General features: G+C 26.5%; 3 protein-coding genes across 3 annotated transcripts; 2 read left to right on the plus strand and 1 right to left on the minus strand.

Annotated features, from left to right (window-relative positions):
• Positions 1-20: 20 nt before the first annotated feature.
• LOC112684889 (ubiquitin-conjugating enzyme E2-17 kDa) lies at positions 21-4197 on the plus strand. The gene is made up of 6 exons (XM_025556609.1): positions 21-386; positions 1872-1935; positions 2067-2098; positions 2285-2362; positions 3442-3547; positions 3604-4197. The coding sequence occupies exons 1-6, from the start codon at positions 363-365 to the stop codon at positions 3741-3743; spliced, it is 444 nt and encodes a 147-aa protein (XP_025412394.1). The 5' UTR covers positions 21-362; the 3' UTR covers positions 3744-4197.
• Positions 4198-11257: 7060 nt separating this feature from the next.
• On the plus strand, positions 11258-14301 carry LOC112684892 (probable elongation factor 1-beta). The gene is made up of 4 exons (XM_025556613.1): positions 11258-11457; positions 11526-11751; positions 13798-13987; positions 14062-14301. The coding sequence occupies exons 1-4, from the start codon at positions 11378-11380 to the stop codon at positions 14214-14216; spliced, it is 651 nt and encodes a 216-aa protein (XP_025412398.1). The 5' UTR covers positions 11258-11377; the 3' UTR covers positions 14217-14301.
• Positions 14302-18582: 4281 nt separating this feature from the next.
• LOC112684824 (cell wall protein DAN4-like) lies at positions 18583-19739 on the minus strand. Its single transcript, XM_025556518.1, has 2 exons — positions 19370-19739; positions 18583-19000 (listed from the first exon to the last, which is right to left on the minus strand). The coding sequence occupies exons 1-2, from the start codon at positions 19544-19546 to the stop codon at positions 18596-18598; spliced, it is 582 nt and encodes a 193-aa protein (XP_025412303.1). The 5' UTR covers positions 19547-19739; the 3' UTR covers positions 18583-18595.
• Positions 19740-22338: the final 2599 nt, after the last annotated feature.

Genomic DNA, 22338 nt, shown 5'->3' on the forward strand with positions numbered 1-22338 from the left:
CACACACACAAACGTACGATCGTTTACGACGTCGTATAACGCAACGTACGTACGTACACACACGTACTCGCGGACTCGTACACACGCACGCACACGATCTTTTTCACACACACGTACGTCGAGCAATTCGTGTGCGCGTTGCTGGTGGAACCGAATCTCACCAGCTCTACACGACGATAATACAATACACACACACACGATACATGTAACAATATATTCGCGTTGCATATATTTTTTTTTTTTAATAAATCGCGACAATACGCGTTTTGATAGCGCTCATACCGTTCCGGGCGATCCGTTTTTTTTTTTGTTGCGCACGAGACCCATAACCAACACAACCAATATAACCAAATCGTCGTAAAATGGCGTTGAAAAGAATCAATAAGGTAAGTGGCGCGCGCGGTTTTCATATCTCGTTAATTTGCTTCCACTGTTCTCTTGTTCGCCCCGCTCGCTGTGATGCGTGTATCTTAATCGTGAATCGCCTGACTTGATGACTACCGTCATCCCCGACGAGGTTCCCACACGGAATCGGTGAGGCCCTTATAGTTATTTGTTTCAAATCCCCCCATCCGAGGTCCCCGTACTCGTTTTAATGACCCCTATGACTGGTCTAGTCATACCCGTTGTATGCTATCGATCTGTGCTCAATAACTTTCCGATTAGGTTCCCATCTCCCAAAAATGATGAATCTTTTTATGTAGAAATGCTTCATATATTAATGATCAAAATATTTTTACCCAAAAGTCTGATGTGAATGCAGTATCATCCTTATGTTCCACTCTCAGTACTCTACTCGACAGGTACATTTCATTTTAGAATTTACGTAAATTACCAATATTTTGTTATCATTTTTAACAACGCATAAAAATGAACATTGTCCGATTCATTATTGAGCATTATTATTAATGCTAATTTGATTATCTTTGATAATAACTTACAAAATGGTTGTCTATTTATTGACACTTCAACTTTATTTGGTTGGAATAATTTGTAAATATGTAATATCATCTATGTGAATTATTTAAGTTTATCCTAAAAATCTGATCATAATATATGCATCTTATATGCATCCTTGGTCATTTTACTTTTATATCTATTTGACTTCAATTACTATTGTATTTCTGTTATGAGTCATACATTTAATAATTTTATATGATTTTTTTTATTGTTAATACAACACAACAACCTGTAGTTATTGTTCTTTATTTTTTGTCAAATAAATTCTTTAAATAAAAAAAAAATAAAGCTAAAACTCTTAGTTATACAATCATTTTAGTAGATTTGAGGGATACCTTATTACTTATTGCTCTTTAAAAAATTATGAATCCTGGTGCTTAATACATTAAAAATCACTTGTGGTATTTTCCTTCACAATTTTGTATCTAAATTTTGTCCTAAATTGGGTTTTTTTTTTACTTTGATAAAAAAATTGTTTGACTAAAAAGTTGAAGATGTCTAACTACACATTTATATATATATATTTCAATCTTCTATTACTCATATAATATATATTATACAACTATATTTTAGAGTTTACATTAATATTAAAATGTAAAAATGTTCAATTTACCTAAAAAATATAGTTTGATCTTCTTTTAAAAGATTTGATTGAGTATATTGATTAATATTAATTGATTTTAAATGTGTATGAATGACCTACTAATTTTTTATTTAATTTTCACTAGATTCAAGTATGATTATCTAATTCATATTTTTAAATTGGATAGGGATCATTTTCACATATAGTTCTAATTAAATTCTTTATTATATTGAAAGTTGCTTGTTCATAGTAATTTCAATATATTTTATATTGAACACTTATATTATTATTTATCATATACATATAATTTATTTTGATATATTTTTAGGAACTTCAAGACTTAGGAAGAGATCCACCAGCACAATGCTCTGCAGGTCCTGTAGGAGATGATTGTAAGTACACAATTCGTTTTAGCTTAGTTTCCTTTTTCATATAAATTATTTATTTATGAAATCATTATTTTTGATTTTTTGATACATGGTATATAAAATTATGTTAATGTATTCATATTTATTTTTTTTAGTATTTCATTGGCAAGCAACAATTATGGGACCAGTAAGTTAATATTTTGTATTATCATTATTTAGTGATTAAACTTTATTTAAAAATTAAAAAAGTCGTTTAGTGTCAATAAATTCATTAATGTTTAAAGCAATATAGTATATTTTTAAAATAGAATTTGTTATTAGTATTTAACTTCAAAGTTTGTAAAATTAATATCATTTATTTTTTATTTTTTAGCCGGATAGCCCATATCAAGGTGGTGTGTTTTTTTTAACCATCCATTTTCCTACGGATTACCCATTTAAACCTCCAAAGGTTTGTGCATTTTTATACTATTAAACATAGTTACTTTTAAATAAGTTAGTCATAAATTAAATTAACCAGGTTATTCACTACTGTAGGGTAAAATATATTTTTCCTTGATTAAAGTATAAGGTTCTTGTTATTTTTGATTGTTTTATAGCATTATGTACTTCAGAGTTTTAATATTTCATTTTATGAAGCAAAATAGATTTCTGATAAATATTTATGCGTTAAATTTATTAATAATTATATTTATTATAATTAATAAAAGCTAGGATTAAAGAAATTTGTTCTGACAGATTTTATCGATCTATTTTATATTATATTTTAAGAACATCAATTATTTTTCATAAATAAATATATATTAAAAGTCACATTGCACATTGTCACAACTGAAATTTTTTAGTGATGACGTTGTTAATTATTACCTCTTATGAATTACATAAAATATAATTAATAGTTACTAATAAATCATAAATAAGCAATAAAAATTAAATTAATTGAATATTTTTTTCTTCTGCAAAAATTTTATCTCAAATCAGTGCTTCCCAAACTTTTTCGACTGAAGGCGCCCTTTTTGATCCAAGGTTTATTCAGGGCGCCCTTCTCTAAGTCATAGCATGACTAATCATAAGGAAAATGTTAGACCCGATAGTATTTCATGACGACGCGGCACCCTTACACATACATCGCGGTGCACACTTTGGGAACTTATGTCTTAAATCATGCTTTGAATTGTTTAGTCTCTGTATAATTTATAATTTTCATTATGTAAGCAATTTGAATATAATTTCCTATATTATTTAAAATTTCATAAACTTTTATGTAAATATTTTTTATTTTTCGTATTTATATACAATCATGTTTCAAATTCTTGAAATGTTAATCAAAGTAATTATCCTATTATTAACCCACCCAACCATGTATTTCTACGTTTAGTTTTAATATAATGATCAGGTGATTTTATAGTATATATATAAATTTTTTTGGTACTGTAAAATTAGAACCTTGATTATGGTAAATATACATTATTAATTTCAGTATAGTTTATAATAAATTTTTTCATTAAATTATTTTCTTTAAATATTTAGGTTGCATTCACGACTAGAATTTATCATCCGAACATTAACAGTAATGGTAGCATTTGTCTTGATATTCTACGGTCTCAATGGTCACCGGCCTTGACTATATCAAAAGGTAAAACATTTCATCTAAATCTACTTAAATCATTATTAATAATTATTTTATTTCAGTTTTGTTGTCTATTTGCTCTTTGCTATGTGATCCAAATCCAGATGACCCGCTTGTTCCCGAGATAGCTAGGATATATAAAACAGACAGAGAAAAGTACAATGAACTAGCCAGAGAATGGACCCGCAAATATGCGATGTGATGGTTGTTTCAAAATATGTTGCCTGTCCACACGTCATCAGTTAAATCAGACAAACATTCTTTTTTTTCACCCTGTACAACTTCAAAAAGATCAATAATACACTTTCAATATCCAACTCATCTGGTAAAAATAAAAAATGATGAATCACACTATTGGAAAGTACTTTTTAGTATGATTTTGAAAATATTTTATTCATAATGCCTACATATATTATTTTTTTTTTACTTATCACTTTGTCAAAAAGTTCAATATTGAATGTGTAAGTGTCTCATAATATAGAGAACAAATTAAAAATAACATGGTGTTTATTTAGTAGTTAACTTTAATAATAATAATGCATATTTTTTCGGGAAAAAGTGTAATATATACATGTGCTGGTGGCGATTTATAACTGCCTTTACCTACCCAACAATAATTATATAATATATATAGTTTTTCATTATTTATTTTATTATATTTTTGACTAATTTTTTTAATAGTTATTATCTACTTCAAACTCTTCATTTTGTATGCAAATTAAAATATTTGTTATTTTAAATTGCAAATGTTTTCTTTATAACAGTAAAACATTTTATGAGATACAAATTTTACTTTTTAAACCTTAATTTTATTTGGTTTAAATAAGTTTCATTAAGTTTGTTTCATTTTCAGTTTTTATTTTAATTTTTTTGTTAATTTAATTATGACATATAGTATTATAAATTTAATTTAATATCTTTAAAATTTGCAGTATATTTTACTAATTTTATGACATTCTAAACTGTTACCATTGCTGTGATAATTATGTATGATCTAGTTGCAAACAATGGTTCTATATTTCAAACAATTTTGATCAGGATATTATATTATTAAATCAATTTTTAAAAACCTTAAATATGCCAATATGAAATAAAAAAATTATCAAATGCAAATATTTTGATGTTATAAAACAATAAGATTTATGTGGTTTTGAAAATCAGTAATTTCTCAATTAGTTCTTTTAATTATTACTATTATTATTATTATTATTAATATGACTTTTTTTTGTACTGATATGAAACATCCTATTTAATTTTGTATAGTGTTGTATGTTATGAAGTTGAAAAAGTCAGCATTCAAGTTTTGGTAATTTATTTATACACCATGCGTAAAATTTAATGCAAGAATTGTTTAGGTGTTCCTTATTGTACTGTATTTATTTGGTCAATAAATGGATATGAAGATACTATTTTCCCATAAATTTTCTAGTATTATGTCATTTGTATGTGATAAAAAAAGGTAATGTACTAACATAAATATATTTAATATATATTGTTTATTCGCACTTAACATAATTTTATATTCTTGTTTAACTAATTAAATTAGGTATGTTTTAACATTATATTTATTTATTTACTTATTAAAAAAGAAAATGTTAATGAACTTCTTACACATTAATTTTTGTATAGAACATTAAAGAAATTAGTTTAAACTACAGAAAACCGATTAATAACTTAACATACAGAAGTGAAATTTTTGAATTTTCTAATTTTCATTTTAATGAAACTCCAAATTAATTTAGAAAAATTAATTAATTTAAATGTATATTCGAGACAGAAAGTTTCAAATGCAATGATAGCAAAGTTTTTTTTATGGTTTTTAGAAATTTATTTTTGCAAATGCCACTAGTGTTTTATGATTTACCCAAAATAAAAAATTCTAAACGATTATTTTGTTTGTGATATTTCGGAAATGCTTTGTTTTTCAAATATTCCAGTTACGACAAGTATTTATTCATCATCGTTTTATTCGTATACTGTTCTGCTTCATTTTTATTGCACGACACCAAAATAACTTCTTTATTGTGCGCGCACGTGACTGCAAGCTAGGGAATGGGACTTTTCGGCGCAGCCGTTTCAGCGATAGATATTTTCGATGCTGCCGTTTCGGCGAAAAAAAAAAAGTAAATGCATGAATTAATTAATTTTTATATTTATAATTAATTTTTAAATAATATTTGTTTTTTCATTATAGCAATTCAAATTCAAGATTCATAAGCATTTTAACATTAATAATGTCTATTTTGTTTTTTTATTACCATATTATTTAAATTAAAAAAAGAAAAAAACAAGTATATTTTAATTTATATTTAATATATTTTTTTAAATTAAAATTTTGTTTTGCGGGTTTTGAGCTCAGCGAACTCGGTAATGATACCGTCAAAATTGATTGTCGAAGCTAATCCATTCATTTCTAGATAATCATTGGTTAATCCGCATTTTGAACTATCAAAATAACTATATATATGTATGTATATATATATATATATATAATGTTATTTTACAATATTATTTAATGTAAAATAAGTTTTTCTTCTAAAATTTCAAAAATTACAAATAAATGTCAATAGGTCCGCAGGCCCTTAAAATAGCCGGGCCCTTGTACTCAAGGTCTATCAACCCCCCACCCCTTGTGGGGGCCCTGCATACACGTATACAATAATACGTACAAAATACACGTATACGACAATATTATTACTATATAGTATATAGAATTACTATTAATAGATCATTTTGTATGGTGAATGCCGTTATCGCCGAAAAGTCCTAGACCCGTGCTAGCTACGTTGCCCTCAACTGCTATATTCAGCACGAAAAAAAAAATTCTTCGGCATTTATCGAATAGCATAGTAACTATTAATCAGATCGATAATAGACTTAATTTCAATTTAAATTCAAAACAAAGTTTTACAATAGAACTCTTAAATTCTCATTAGAATTTTAAATAATCATTTAAAACAATCGTATTAAAATAGTTCTAAATTTAGTTTTCATAACAAAAAGTGAAATTTTAAACGAGTAAGTATATACTGGTAACAATAAATATTATTCTTGAATTGTTAATAGTTCTAAATTTATTTTTGTTTAAAATTCATTGCTAATATTATGACATTGAATATTAATAAAATCTACGTGTGCCCCATTACCATCAGTAAAACATACTTCGTTATATTATACACAGTGCTCGACTTGAAGGGGGACGGAGTACCCCAACTAATTTTCAGAAATTTTAGCGTCCCCCTACTATTATTACACTATAATCATAACGCTCAGCCAGTTTTAGGGACGTTCTTTTTTTTAAAAAATAAATAGAGTCCCCTTTCTTTAATTTTGTCAAGTCGAGCACTGATTATACATATATATATATATATATATTTATATAATAGTGGTGGATACTAAATCTCTTGGAACGAAATGATTGTGTTCATCACTTATATTAGGTATTAGAGAATAACCGAATTGGTTCCCTTTTGTTTTCAGGTCAAATAGTTACAATTTTAGTTTTTAATAATTAGTAGGTTGTACAAACATATTTGGTACAAAATATAAATTAGATAGTGTAAAATATAAAGGTACCTACATTATATAGTACATACGGAATAAAGCGGCAATATATTGTTATATTGAAGGCTTAGTAAAGTATCGCTGATACCCCAATGGATTGAGATAACAATTTAGATATTAGCACATACATCGCTATATGGAAATGACAATAATGTTAGTGGACACTGTACAGTCTCGAATAACATTATCATTTATATAAATTTATTTTCGCACAAAAATCGATCTTATTTTAATTAATATATTTTATTTATAGTTTTTCGTTATTTTGGAGTTTATGTTCCATTGAAAGGGAATTAAGTTGTTGATTATTGACAATTACAAAAGATTTCAGATTTAAAAAGAACCTTACAGAGGATAACATACATATGTGGATATCTACAAAATGAAAATGTAAAGCTTACGTGAAATGAAATGGAGATCAGGGGTGCAATTTCAGTTTTCAAATAGAGCTGTTAAGGCCACAGTTATAACTATAAAAATTGAAATGTAGTTATAGCGCTATGTTGGAATTATTTCTTACCTTACCTTTAGGGATGAAAAAGAAAATAGCAAATAGCAAAAGAAACTGCTAAATAAAATAGAAACCAAATCTCCCAATAGAACTTGTACTTCTTTTATATCACAGTAGTTATTAGCAAGCAACTTATTTTGTATTTAATATGTTGTTGTATAAACTAGATTACACTATCATCTATAAGCCCAATTCAAATATTAATTAATTCAATTTAACTGATACATCGGGCATCGGCACCAGTATGAAATTAAGGCAGGCCAATTAAAATATGGAGAAAAATAGGGCTATCGATATCTACCCTGTGATACTCCTGATGGAAATTGTTTTTGTGAAGAAGTCTTAAGCCTATAAAATTGAGTAAGAAAATATACATCATTTAACGGGAACCAAATCGGCATGTAGGTCGGGGCTTGGGAACCAATTCGGTACCTGCCGTTAAAAAGTTATATTTCACCTATTGGAGGCCCGATCAAATAAAGCGCAGACTGAATTTTGTAAATTCATCATTATGATAAAAGAGATAGCGACCTTCCTCGGCGGACAAACGGGTCGTATTTTTTCACAAAGTTCGCCGTGGACTGGAATAATTATGAACACAATTTAAAATTCCAAATTATTAATTAATATTATTATTTATTTATTATAATAATTCAATGTTCAAAATTCGTAGACACCTTCCTTTTATAGTGAAAAAAAAAACATTTAAAATAATTATATAGATAAAATAAAATGAAGTGGCTAATAAGAATTTTAAGTACATGTATAATATCCTTATTAACCTTCTTCATCAGAGAAACTGCTGAACATTTTTAAAAAGATGAAAACAGAAAACAAGGGTTAAAAATACAATAAATGAATAAAACTCATGTGGTACATTCTTTATGGTAAATTTTCACACTGATTCGCTAAAACTTGTCCGCGCTTTGTTTGAACTGACATTTAAAATGTTAAGATTTTTTTTTTATTATTAATTAATCTTCAAAATTGTATTATCTTGATTCTAAGCTAAATGTAATATATTTTATTATTCATAATTTTAGTTGTATAGTATTATCAAACTGAATGTTAGGACGTACTGAATATTTATTATGTACTCGTATTACCTATTATTGATTTTATTATAAAATTAATGGTATTATATTCACTGATTCAATTCTTATTAAATTATTTTCCATAATGATACTCTATTTTTATTCGTTATAATATAATAAGAACCTGCTTATGATATTCTATCAGCATCCAATATCTTTCTTATTTGGATGAGAATTTAAGATCATTATGAATCCTGCTCTGAAGCTTAATTAATATCATATAAATTATTCATTTTTTTATAATACCTACCTACTTCAGAATTTGTCACAATATTCGTTTATTAAAACGTTAAATGAACTTAATTTGCTTTATAGTATCATTTTCCAGCTAACATCTACTATCGCATATTCGCGATCTTGCATACTTCATAATTAAAAAGAAATATCAATGTTATAATGTATTATAATATAACAAAACCCGTTGAAGACACTTTCCTTGGGACCCTTTATAAATAGCGTATTACACAAGAAACACAATTTAAATTAAAAAAAAAAAATTGTATATTGAAATGAATATTATTTTATGGGCATAGTCCGTTTGGTTTTCGTTTTTTCTAAACGGCTCCCGTTTTTTAAAAAGGTTAATTCCCAAACGGCTTCGGTTTTTTACAACACAAATTACTTCCCACTTCATACAGACTCAAAAGAGGTGTGGTTAATAATGTATTTTTGTTTTTTAAGGTTATATTCTACGTAAATTATAAAAAATATATTCTGTGAATTAAATGTTAAAAAAGTTTTAAAAATAGATAATGCAATAATAAAATAATACACACAAGCTTTGGCGATTATGATGCTTGCTGAGTACGAGTACTTATAATATTTGTTAACAGAATTGGCCTTTTGGAAATTTTTTTCTCTTTTTAGACCTTGATTTGGACTCTTGGACAGTTGGCCCATCGGAGTTACTTGAAAAATTAATATTATATGTATATTCAAAATTTAAAATTTTTCAATTCATAATTTATATTTTAAATTATATCATTTTAGTAGAAAGTTAAGTAAATCATTTTTTATTCCGTACGTTTTTTGCCCTGATAAAATTAGAATATATTTATTAATCATAAATAAGTCACTATCGGTGGTATCACTAATTCTAAAATGTAATATAAATATACACTTTTATAAAAATATTGTTTTTTTTTTTTTACAAAGTATTCATTTCTAATTCAGTTTCATCCCTAATAAATGGCCTCTTGAAATGGCTTGACCCACAGTTCCCCGACTCTGGATTCGCCCCTGTATATATAATTCATTTTGGTATATATGTTTTCGGTATTCCGTTTTAAAAATAAATTTGAAGTACCTATATATAACGGTACACAGTATACCAGTACACAGTTTATCGGTATACCAATTTAACCGTCAACCGTTTGGAAATTTACCTGTTCGTAATACCTTTTTCGACAGGAGCCGTTTGGGAATTTACCTGATTGTAAAACCTTTTTCAACGGGAGCCTTTTGGGTATTGACCTGTTCGTAAAACCTTTTTTGACGGGAGCCGTTTTGGAAGCGACGTATTTTACAATAGGTACATAATTCAAAAGATTATCGATTTTTGTTTGTTTTAAATTTTTTATGTTTTTAGAATAAAGGAAGTTCTCAATTTTATTGAAATGGTGTAATATTTTATAAACGTTGTCAAAATGTGTAATTTATCTTCTTAGCTCATTAACATGATTAAATGCATTTATTACCTGAATATTCACTCCTCTTCCTTGCTCTCTTCCACTATAGAAGTCATATCAGCCGATGAAACGCGACATCCTTGTTAATATCTCAGAAACTTCTCCAATTCTAGAAAATCTTCGCTTTTTCGTTATTATTACTTAAAGTGAACTATTTCTTTAAATTTTATATCTTCTTATTAATATCTTATTAATATCATTGACAATGAAAGCATTTTATCTGGGAATACAGAGCATATTATCCGGAATTAATTACATGTTAAACCTTGTCAAAATCAAAGGATTCGTAAAAATGCTGCATTTTAGTTTCGTTTTTATTTAGAACACGTTTTTCTTCCGCTTCGTTAATAACGTATACCTATTTAATTTTTTATTTTAAGTCGTTCTTATGTATATAATATTAGTAATTTAACTTCTAGGTTATTTGTATTAGTAATTTAGCTAATATTTTATTAATATTCTTTAAATATAAATTCATTTTTGTATTTCGAAATCCGATATGATTGCTTAATTCAGATTTAAAATAATTTTTTTTTAGTTTAATAGCAGAATCGTGATCTAACTTCATGTCTTTGCATCTATATGAGTAACTAATATAAAGCATATTAGGCGATAAGGTAAAAACATTTCTATTATTATGAGATGAAATGGTGATCTTCGAATTCGTTCGGTTTTCGAGTTAAAGTGTAGTGTAAAAGATAAATAACTTTATCGAAATGTTGAAAAATGATGTCATTGTAATTTTGTCAGAGAAAAAATTAGCCTACAACCCTGTAGCATTTGAAGTTGGTAGCTCTATTTTCCACTAGTGGTACCAAATAGGATTATCATCTTATCGGGACCTTCCGTTTTTTATTTGGTTACTTCTTTCTTTCTCTATTTAGAATAACGTAACGTGTTGGTTTTCCGATCATAAATTATTTTAATTTTGGAGACTTACGTTTTATATTAACTCAACTAGAAACATTTTATAATTACAATGGCAATCATAGATGTAAAAACTGCACAAGGCGTGAAACAACTTGAAGAATTTTTGAGTAATAAAAGTTACATTTGCGGGTGAGCGGTTAACCTTAAAAACACTAATCATTGAACAGTAATATTCATCCGTTTGATGTACGTTTCAGCTATGAACCGACCAAAGCCGATGTTGAAACTTTCTCCGCGTTAGAAGTGTCTCAGGCCAAGACACCAAATGTACTTAGATGGTACAACCACATTAAGTCGTTCTCTGACAAGGAACGCGCTCAGTTTCCTGATCAGAAGTCCGAATTCATTGTGACAGCTGGTAGTTCTGCTAAGCCAGCTGATGATGAAGATGATGTTGATTTGTTTGGATCTGACGACGAAGAAGTATAAAAATTAATGTGTATTTTTTGATCTAAATCTTCCATTTCTGTTATTATATTTTTAAATATTCTATGGTACTGGACTGAAATTATCAATTCCTTAATATTATTTCAAGTTTGTTGTCCAAATTATAAACAACTTAATTATAAATATATTTCTACAATTTTATCATAGAAATTATATTTAACTTCAAGGCAAAAACCTATTTATATTTTATACGAATATATGTAGGTTACTACTATTTATTATTTAATACAAAAAATTTCTTTTGATACATTAAAGTTATTAGTGGTAGTATTGTGGACATTTTTTAATCTCTTCATTTTTTATAATAATATAAAGTTTCAAATAAATATTTTATAATAGTCATCTGTTGACTTTATCTTTAAAAGTCTTATTTATGCACTAATATAAGTTTAATTCTACTACCTAAAGAATATTTCAATGAGGCAGTTTGATTTTTAAATGTGAAAAAAACAGGTTTTGTGTAAGATATCCTCTCAGTTTCTTATTTTAAAGACTGTAATATGACAATAATTTATGAAATGTAACATCATTTAAACATCCTCTACAGCTTTGCTTGGTGACACATGTTCGGAAGGTCCTATTTTTTATGACTGTTGCATAAATCCAGTTGAATTTACTGAATGGCATTAGTTGACTTAAATTAGTTAGACTTTGAGGGCATCAATTGTTTGTGGTTTATTTGCATGGACCTGTGATTTAAGATAGCCCAAAATAAAAAAGTCTAAAGGCGTTAAATCACAATCTCAGAAGCCAATTTATGTAACCGTTGCGCAATATCACCATGACCTCCAATTGATCTCATAGAATGTCCATCGTTGCATGTGCTGTGTGACACGTAGGACCGTCCTGTTGGAACCACATATCCTTAGTATCTATATTTCAAGCTTATGCTACAAGAATTTACCGATAATTGATCTGTAGCGCTCGTCGTTGACAGTTATGGCAATATTTGTTTCATCATGAAAGAAGTACAAATCAGTGATTCCACCAGACTAAAATCTGCACCAAACAATGGCTGTTTGGGGGAGCATTTTATTCTGGTGTATCTCGTGTGGATTGGTATCATCCCAAATCCGACAATTTTGTTTATTGACATATCCATTCATCCAAAAATGAGCCTCATCACTAAAAACTATTTTTTTAGAGAAGTTTGATTCATCTTCCAACTTCCCCAGAACCCAATTAGCTAATACATAGAGTTGTGTTTGGTTAGTCACTTTTAAGTTCCTTGTTCTACACCAGTAGTGCCCAACCCGCGACCCACGGGCCACATGTGGCCCACAAAGATATTCTATGTGGCCCGTTACGAATTTTCTAAAATAAAAAAAAATTTTTAAAAATGTAAGAACATTTTTTGATTCATAATGCCGTTTGATATTAAATTCTTTAAAAACTGAAACCGTTACACGACACACAAGACAAACGGCTATTCCATTAATTTCAATGAAAAAGTAATTTATAGACCATTGAAAATTCGGCAATCATCAATATATTTGCGTTTTTTTCTGTCTGACATTTTCATACGCAAACTTTACAATTAAATATCGATATCATCCGTGTACTTAAAATAACGTACTAATCAAACTAATGTGTACCTTAATTCATAATCTTTTCAATAGACAATAAAAGATAAGAAAATAAGTCCAATATTTAAGATTATTTTTGTACTTTTATACTTTGTGGCCCACTTGAAGATAATTGTTTACCAAAGTTGCCTGCCAAAGGAAAAAGGTTGGACATCACTGTTCTACACTATAACTTTTCATGGTGATTCGCCATACAGTATTGAAGAATTCACAACAATTGGGCAGTTAAAGCTTTAACAACATTCCTAATATAACCGATCAAAGTTTGAGCGTCTATTGAAATACCCTTTGCCTACATTTTATAACTAGAAATTTAAAAGCCTTCTATTATTTTGTCATTGTAAAATCGATAACACTTAATGTTTGCTTCAATTATGAAAAAAATTGGTTTATTTTAATATTTTGTGATTGATTGAAATGTATATTTTGTTATTAGGATGAAGAAGCAGAACGTATTAGACAAGAAAGACTTAAAGCCTATAGTGAAAAAAAGGCCACCAAAAAAGTAGTCATTGCTAAAAGTAGCATTGTGTTGGATGTAAAACCTTGGGATGATGAAACTGATATGAAACAGTTAGAACAACAAGTCCGGACAATCGTCATGGATGGTCTTGTTTGGGGAGCTTGTATGTATCTAATTAACTATGAAAAGTAATTAATTATATTTATATAAAAATTTTAATTTATTTTTGAATTACAGCCAAATTGGTAGAGATTGCTTTTGGCATCAAAAAACTCCAAATTATGTGCATTGTTGAAGATGATAAAGTATCTGTTGATGCCCTTGTGGAAACCATTCAAGAATTTGAAGACTTTGTTCAATCTGTGGATATTGCTGCATTCAACAAAATATAATTTTGTCTAGTTCTTACATTTTTGTCAAATTGTTTCAAAAATATGAAATAAATGAAAAATCAATTAATTTTTATATCATTAAAAATTTGTGTATCATAATTCATTTAGTAAAAAACTTCATATAGTTACTGAAAGAATTGTTCTTCCCAGTTTCATTCAGATTATTTACATACTTTTGATTTGTAAGTACAAGACTAAAAAATAAATAGGAAGTAAGTAATCCTTTAGACAACATTTGTCGTAGAAGTATGGAGTATCAGAATTGGTAATTTCTTATTTGTAAAATTTAAATAAATAATTAAATTATTCGCCAATTATTAAAATACTTTGATGTTTATATTTTGTTAACCTATTATTTTTAAATCATTGAAATATTACATTATTTCAATAAAAATTATTGTAATTCATAGATTTTTTAACCAAAAAATAACAAATTAATATAATTTTAATTTAGAAAAAAAATTAAGTACAAAAATATCCCAATACAATAGAAACATAATTTTACTATCAATTTTTGGTAGAAAAAGATATTATTAAAGTGGATTATATTAAAAATAAATGTAATTTTATGTCCTTTATGCATTACAAAAAACCCGAATTGCATACAAGGTCATGCGTTCGAAATATTTCGTGTTACTTTTATCGTTGATAAAAAAAAAAAAATTAATTATTTTATGGTATCTTTCTAAAATTGTTTGTCTTACCTTCACTGTTGAAAATATATGCTTTATATACTGCGTAGATTCATTTCTCATTTCTTTTATTTTTGTTATTCTAATCCTTGAATGTTAAACGCAATTTATTTGATTTCGATGGTGGTGCTAAAGTTAAAGTATATAATATAGTTTTTATTATGTCAAGTCTAAAGGGGATTTTATTTATTTTTTTTTTGTTTTTGTTATAGTTTTGTTTCTGAATAAGAATATTGAAGTTACATAACTGATTAAGCCAAAATTTATCGAAGTTTAAGGTAGCTATAATTTTTTTTTTTATAATTTGTATTGCTATTGTATTGCTATTTACTATTGTATTTTATAATCATCTTGATGTTTGTCGATGAGTATTCAATGATATCTGACACGAAAATATCTTTTTAATCACTTAAAATATTAAATTATATCTAAAGAAATTATTATTCTATATATCAATAGTTATCTTTTGTTATAAAAATAAATTCTTAATACATAACTAAATTTAAAATAAAAATTATCAACGTTTCCCAAGAAACAATCCAAAATAAATGTAATTACTAGTGATGGGTCGAACCCTGATTTTTTAAATCGAACCAAACTTGAACCGAACTTTAAATTATTTTTCCGAACTCGAACTGAACCGAATCTTCATAATATTTTCTACCGAACCGAACCGAACTGAACCTATTATGATTTTAAGTCGAACTCGAACTCAATACTTTTTATCATGTACATTGTACCTATCTATAAATTAAATCAACCATAATTATTAATTACTATTGTATTTTAAGTTTTCGTATTACCTATTCTACATTTTAACTTTTAAGTAATTGTATTATTTACAATACATTTACATTTTAGATAATTTCTTATTATTATTATTATTTTTAAAAACCAATATTGTGCTCTCTCGTGTTGTCTTGTAGCTTATAAAATATTCATTGAGTATTGAGTATTGAGTGTAATATGACAATACAACCAGTACATTTTAATAATATATAAAAAAAAACCTAATAATAACTATAATTCACAAATATAGAATGATTAGTAGAATTTATAATGTAAGACGTAAGTTGTAAACATGTTTTTATTAACAGCAGGTATTGGAATATTACCAAGTGTTTACCCAAAATAGATTTTAACCTCTATAATAAATATGATAAAAACAAAAATAGCTAATTAATGAATGTAGATACACTGCCTCTATTGGCGATAAACAACTTATTAATGTTTTGATCGGCAGAGGATGGATGTGTAACATGCGACTGGAAAAAAAAACATTATTATAAATAATGCATAACGTGTTCTTTACAGAATATCACTTTCTATTGCCAATAGTCTAATTATTTCTAAATAATCATTATCAATTTTTATTTTTCAAAAATAATTTTTGAAGAATTGTATAAATTTTTGGTTTTCGAACTATCGTGGCCAGTAAGTCTGGTTCAACAAATATTTTCAAGTTCGATTTTCGAACAATAAAAAATGCTTGATAGTTCGGTTCGATTTTTTTTCATACCGAGTTCGAATTTCGAACCGAATCAAAAATCAAGGGTTCGGTTCGGTTCGATTCGAGATTCGAAAAGTTCGACCCATCACTAGTAATTACAGAAATATTTTCAACAAATTGTATTTATTTTGAGTCAACCGGTCACTATAGGCATATAAAATTCAGTTATATCAGAATTTATCTTATTTAATACTAATAATAATAATTGTTAATGTTTGATAAGATACTTATAGACTAAAAATGTTTCAACCAAAAGTTATAAATCGAAATAAAATTTAGTTCGTTATGTCAATTCACTACAATTTTATGTACCTACGATAAGCATATTCTTGTCTATAAATAGGTGTACACATTTAGACGAACAATTAACATATTTTTTTTATTTTTGCTGTACTAGTCCGTAATATGAGTATTTTGTTTTTAAGTATAAAAATCTGTACAAGCATACACACTGATGTAAATTTGTAAGATTCGATTAAAAACGATGAAGATAAAAAGTGATTAGTAGATAATATTCCAATGAATAAGAGTAGGTTTGATACTAAATAAATTGTAATTCCCCCCTATTTCATTAATTTCCACTACTGTAACAAAATTAATTTTATATGTACCTATCAAGTTTTGGAGGTAACAACATTAACCAACAAAATAATGCTGATAAACAAAGCTTTAATTTATTATTTAAGTTTTTATTTAACATCAGGGGCGTGATTAGACATTTTTTTCGGGTGTTCGATATTTTTAAGATCATGTATTTCAAATTTATTTCTCTCTATAAGATAATTATAATAATGTTGGTACCTAATAATTAATTTTATTCTGCAAGATAGATCGATGATGAATTATACAAATAACCCTGGTAAGTGTTTATGATATTAAATTTAAATTATATAACAATATTAAGCAATTTCTTTTTAAATTCTTTAAAATTTCGGAGCGGGAGGGGTTGAACCCCCATCACCCGAATCGCTTTTGTTTAATGTAATAAATAAGATGTGTAATATAGTCTGTATATAATAGTAAAGGTGGGCAAGTTAATGAAAATAATTAACCCTATTTAAGTTAAGTTAAAAAAACACAAATCGTTAAGCTAAAAATTAATAGTTAACAATTCATAAATTTAATTCGAAAAGTTAAAAGTTAATAAGGAAAAAAGTATTAACTTAACTCAGATTAAAAAAATGAATCTACTTTTTTTTAATTAGTATGTAGATCACATAAAAATGACTACGTTCTTTAGAAAGATCTAATTTCCTAAATTATAATATAAACAATTTTATTGCATTTTTTATCATAATATACAGCAGTGGCATCGAAGTGTTTGAAAAATACTATGACATTGTACATTAATGGGTCATTATTATTATTTTAACCATTACATCATTGACAATTCACTACCGTATTTATTTATCTTTATAGTTAAAATTCTTTCTACATAACATTCTGTGTCCACGGCCAGAACCCAATACCCAAAGGTGGGCCACGACCAACAAAATCTAATGACATCTGATGTACAGTATATGCGACCATTTTACTTCACATTATTATTTAATTTTTATAATAATATTTATGTATAAACGACCAATTTCAACATTTTTTAACTTGATAGATCATTTTTAAATCAACTGTGAAAAACTAAACTTAAACTGCCAATTAAACTAGTTAAAATATTAACTATTTAACTAGTCAATACCCACCTTTGTATAATAGTACCTATATAATATAACATAATAGTATAAGATATGATATAATATAATCTGTATGGTATTAGTATACAGTCTGTGGGTGGTCATTTTATTTGTTATTATTTTTTTTTATATTTTTATATAGTATATCATCGTTAATGTTTTATTGTATGTTTATTTTTGGTGTTTTTAAATTTTTCGATTGCTAGTTGTCACTATATAAGTATCGCATTCTCATCGGTCTGCGCTAATCAGATTTGTTACAATGATTAATAACAATGTTTTTTCATACATGTTAAGTATAATTTGTGAAATAACTATGATTTTGATCAAATGTATCGATACAACAAATCGTATTTACTCGTCGATACGACAAATATTATATATTTGTTTTACTAATGAACACAATTAATTAATTTTAATTAATAATTAATAAATAAATGTTTAAAAAAATTAAAAATAAATCCCCAAAAACTTAACATTATATAATTTTCAATCAGAATAAGAATATAATAAAACAGTATAATTACTATTTGGAGTTTTCAATACTGATGCGCCAGGTTTCTTATCTTTGTTATGACAATTTGGTTGAATAGTATATCCAGTTGATGTAGTAGACTGAGTAGGTGTAGTAGACTTGGAAGGTCTAGTAGGCGTAGTAGACCTGGAAGGTCTAGTAGGTGTAGTAGACCGAGTAGTCGTAGTAGTCCTGGAAGGTCTAGTAGGCGTAATAGACCTGGAAGGTCTAGTAGTCGTAGTAGACTTGGAAGATCTAGTAGGCGTAGTAGACTTGGAAGGTCTAGTAGACGTAGGAAAGTTAGAACGCGTAGTAGAATTAGAACGCGTCTTCTTTGCTGGAACCTTAACTCTTGACTGGTGTTTCTTTTTGACAGGCTTCTTCAGTTATTTTACATGAAGTAAATAAATTGTTATTTAATGGTAAATAAATATATGGTTAGTAAATAATAATATGGTTGATGGTAAATAAATAGTTATTTACACAAAAAAATTTGGTATATAATGTTTGTTATAAGCATAAGTACGTCTTGGATGGTTAGCATGCATAGTTAGTCTAATAGGCCTAGTAGTCATAGTAGGACTACTACGTATAGTAGGCTCAGAACGTGTATTAAACTTAGAACGCTTGTACTGAATTGGGAAATTTTGAACTTTGGTTTTTTTTACAGGCTTATTTATTTTTTTACAGGAAATAAATAATTTTTTTCTTATACTAAAAGTGTGAGTACACAATAAAATAACATTTACCTTTGTGGGTCTTTTCTGTTGCTGGACTATGTCGTTTTTCATAAAATATTCTTCGTATAAATTTATTGCCTCGAGTATAACAATTACTCCAGCAATGATGATGTAAATAAGTGTTTCAGCACACAATTCAACAAAAATTTTCACTAAGCTAATAACTCGAGGGCTATTTTTGAACATTGACCATGCTCTGAATGGACCAAGGATTAGCTATTTCAATTGATTCAAAAATAATACGTTAAACATGTTTTACCACGATAATTTAATAGTGTATTATAATATAGATGTATCGATAAAGCGAAAATTTAAAAAACTGGCTTTCAAGTATTGGAAGTATAAATGAATGATGTTACAAAACTAAAAGATAGTTTAGTTTTATTTTTAAAATTTAATATACTTTCTTATATCTTTCTATTTTTAAAGTAGCTTAATTAAGACCACATTTATCTAGATAATCTCAATCAAAACAAATAAATCTTTGGTACGAATTATAAATATGCTTATTTATACAAATATTAAATTTGAAGTTCAGAGTAAAATGCGTAATAGTTACGTTAGTTACGTTTACGTTTACTACATAAAACTTACCATTTTGACAAAGCTGAATAAAAAAGTAAAAATGTTCATATTGGTTAGTTATATGTAAACTGTATTGAATTTGAAGTTCTGCCGAAATTGTGTAACTTTTATTTAAAATTTAGTAGTTTGAATTGAAATAATTTTTTGTTGATTTAGAAAAAAATACTGTTGTCATTAAACTTTACTAATTATTACTTAAGCAACGGTACGATTAAAGAATGATTTAAAAAAATTAGCCAGAATAAATATTTATTTTAATTTAGCCATTTATTAATAAAAAAAATTGAGAATATGAAATGTCCTGTAACGTAGTTTTGCTATGTACAAATAATAGACTTAATTAATTTAATTTATCATTAGACTTAATATGTATTAACCAATTCCATATTTGAAATGATCAGTATATTGTATAAAAATAATAATAAATTATAATAAACAAACAGATTTACAGACATATTGTGTCAATATTTGTAGAATTTTTAATATCTGTAGATATGAATATAAACTTGCAAAATATCGGATTCTAAATTATAGAATAACATATCTTGTGTGGGATAATAATTCAGTCCCCACAAGTCTAATGATTATTTAAATACATTTCCCAAATCATGTAGAAATTTTTTTACGAGGAAATTAATGTAAAATGATTAAATACCACTTAAATATACTACAGTATATTGTATGCGATTTACGATGATTTTTTTGTCTAAAATTAGTTTTATTTAAAGTTTTTAAAATATTTAATGCATTTAGCCATTTATCCTACTTTTTATTTTTTGTTATTTGTCATGGAAATTGTACAAAATCTTAATTTTTTAAAGTTTCATTATAGCCAGTGGAACTTTCTTCTGCGGTCCTCTAATTATATATCATGGTGTTTAAAATTTTTAAATAAATAAATAAAATAATTTTAATTAAAATTAATACTATCACACAAACATTGGAACGAACAACACTTGAATAATTTCGTATGTTGTACAATTTTAATCGAATCATCCAAAACAGCTTTATACTTGGAAGCTATAAAAATTAATTTTAAATTATAAAAGATTTTTTTTTTCGAAGTATTGTCAGTACAATACTCACGTCTTGTATATATATTTTGCACTGAAAATGATTTTATTGTGTACAGAATATAATATTTTCTAATAAATTTGGAAAAAAATGTAACTGAAAACCTACAAACTGAATTTTAAATATGATTTTCTGACTTGTACGTACAAGATAAAAAAACCAATTTGTTTAAGAACTAATTCTCTGTAGACATTGACGATGTTGTGTCATATTTAGAATTGCAAAATAACGCCGTTCTTAAAATAATTTTAAGAGAAATTAATTACCTAATAATATTTTATTAGTCTTTTTAAAATAAATATTAAATGTAATTATACGAGTATATATTTATGTCCCTTTCCAATTAAGAATTAATAAATAATTTTTTACACTTTTAAATTTTCTCTACTAATGTATTTTATTCAAAATTAATTTATGAGGTCAACATCGCAGTATGAAACTTGTATTATGATTATTTTCGATTATAAATGTATTATTATTATATATTAAAATTGTATTTTTAATAACAGTTATTTTAATGTTATATGTGGCTCTTAATAAAAAGCTGAAATATGGTCCGTGTAAGTAAAAAGGTTGTCGACCCCTGCTTTAAACTATTGTCATAGGCAACTAGAGCTTACATTTTAAGATGGCTATAAGTAATAAGATATCACAGACCATAACATAGTCCCACTGATTATTTAAATGATAAATCTGTTGCTTTTGTTGTAAATGAGTTAAATAATTATATGATGCGGATTTATACCCCGTGAAACATTCCACTCATCTTAAACATTATAAATCGAATACTCAATACCTACAAATATGTTTCTGTTAAACATTAAACGAACATTTTTTTTTTTTTTTTTAATAAATTAGCTGACTTTGTAGATTACATTGATAAATATTTAATTGATGCTATTTAATGAGTTTGTTTCTTATTAAAAATACCAAGTAAAGTAAGAAAATACTTTGAAGTTTGAATCTGCATTGAAGTATATATGTGTATCAGATTTAACATTATGTGAAAATGAATTAATTAATATAGTTTGTGATTTGATTAAACGAAAATAATATTTGATTTGTAATACCTCTATTTCATTTAGAAAACTGTATTGTTGTATTAATGTACTATAATATAAATAATATCAGAAATATAAAAATTAATTGTTATATTATTCTTCATTTATTATTAATAATAAATTTAAATATTATTTTATGGGTAACTTTTATTATAACAATAAATTTATTATTAACTACACAATACTCGCATTTCTAATAACATATTAATGACATATTCATATATATATATATATATATATATAAAACATTTTTATAAA

This window comes from Sipha flava, unplaced genomic scaffold, assembly GCF_003268045.1.
Source record: "Sipha flava isolate LNK unplaced genomic scaffold, YSA_version1 258_pilon_pilon, whole genome shotgun sequence".
In the NCBI taxonomy this organism is placed as follows: Eukaryota; Metazoa; Arthropoda; class Insecta; order Hemiptera; family Aphididae; genus Sipha; species Sipha flava.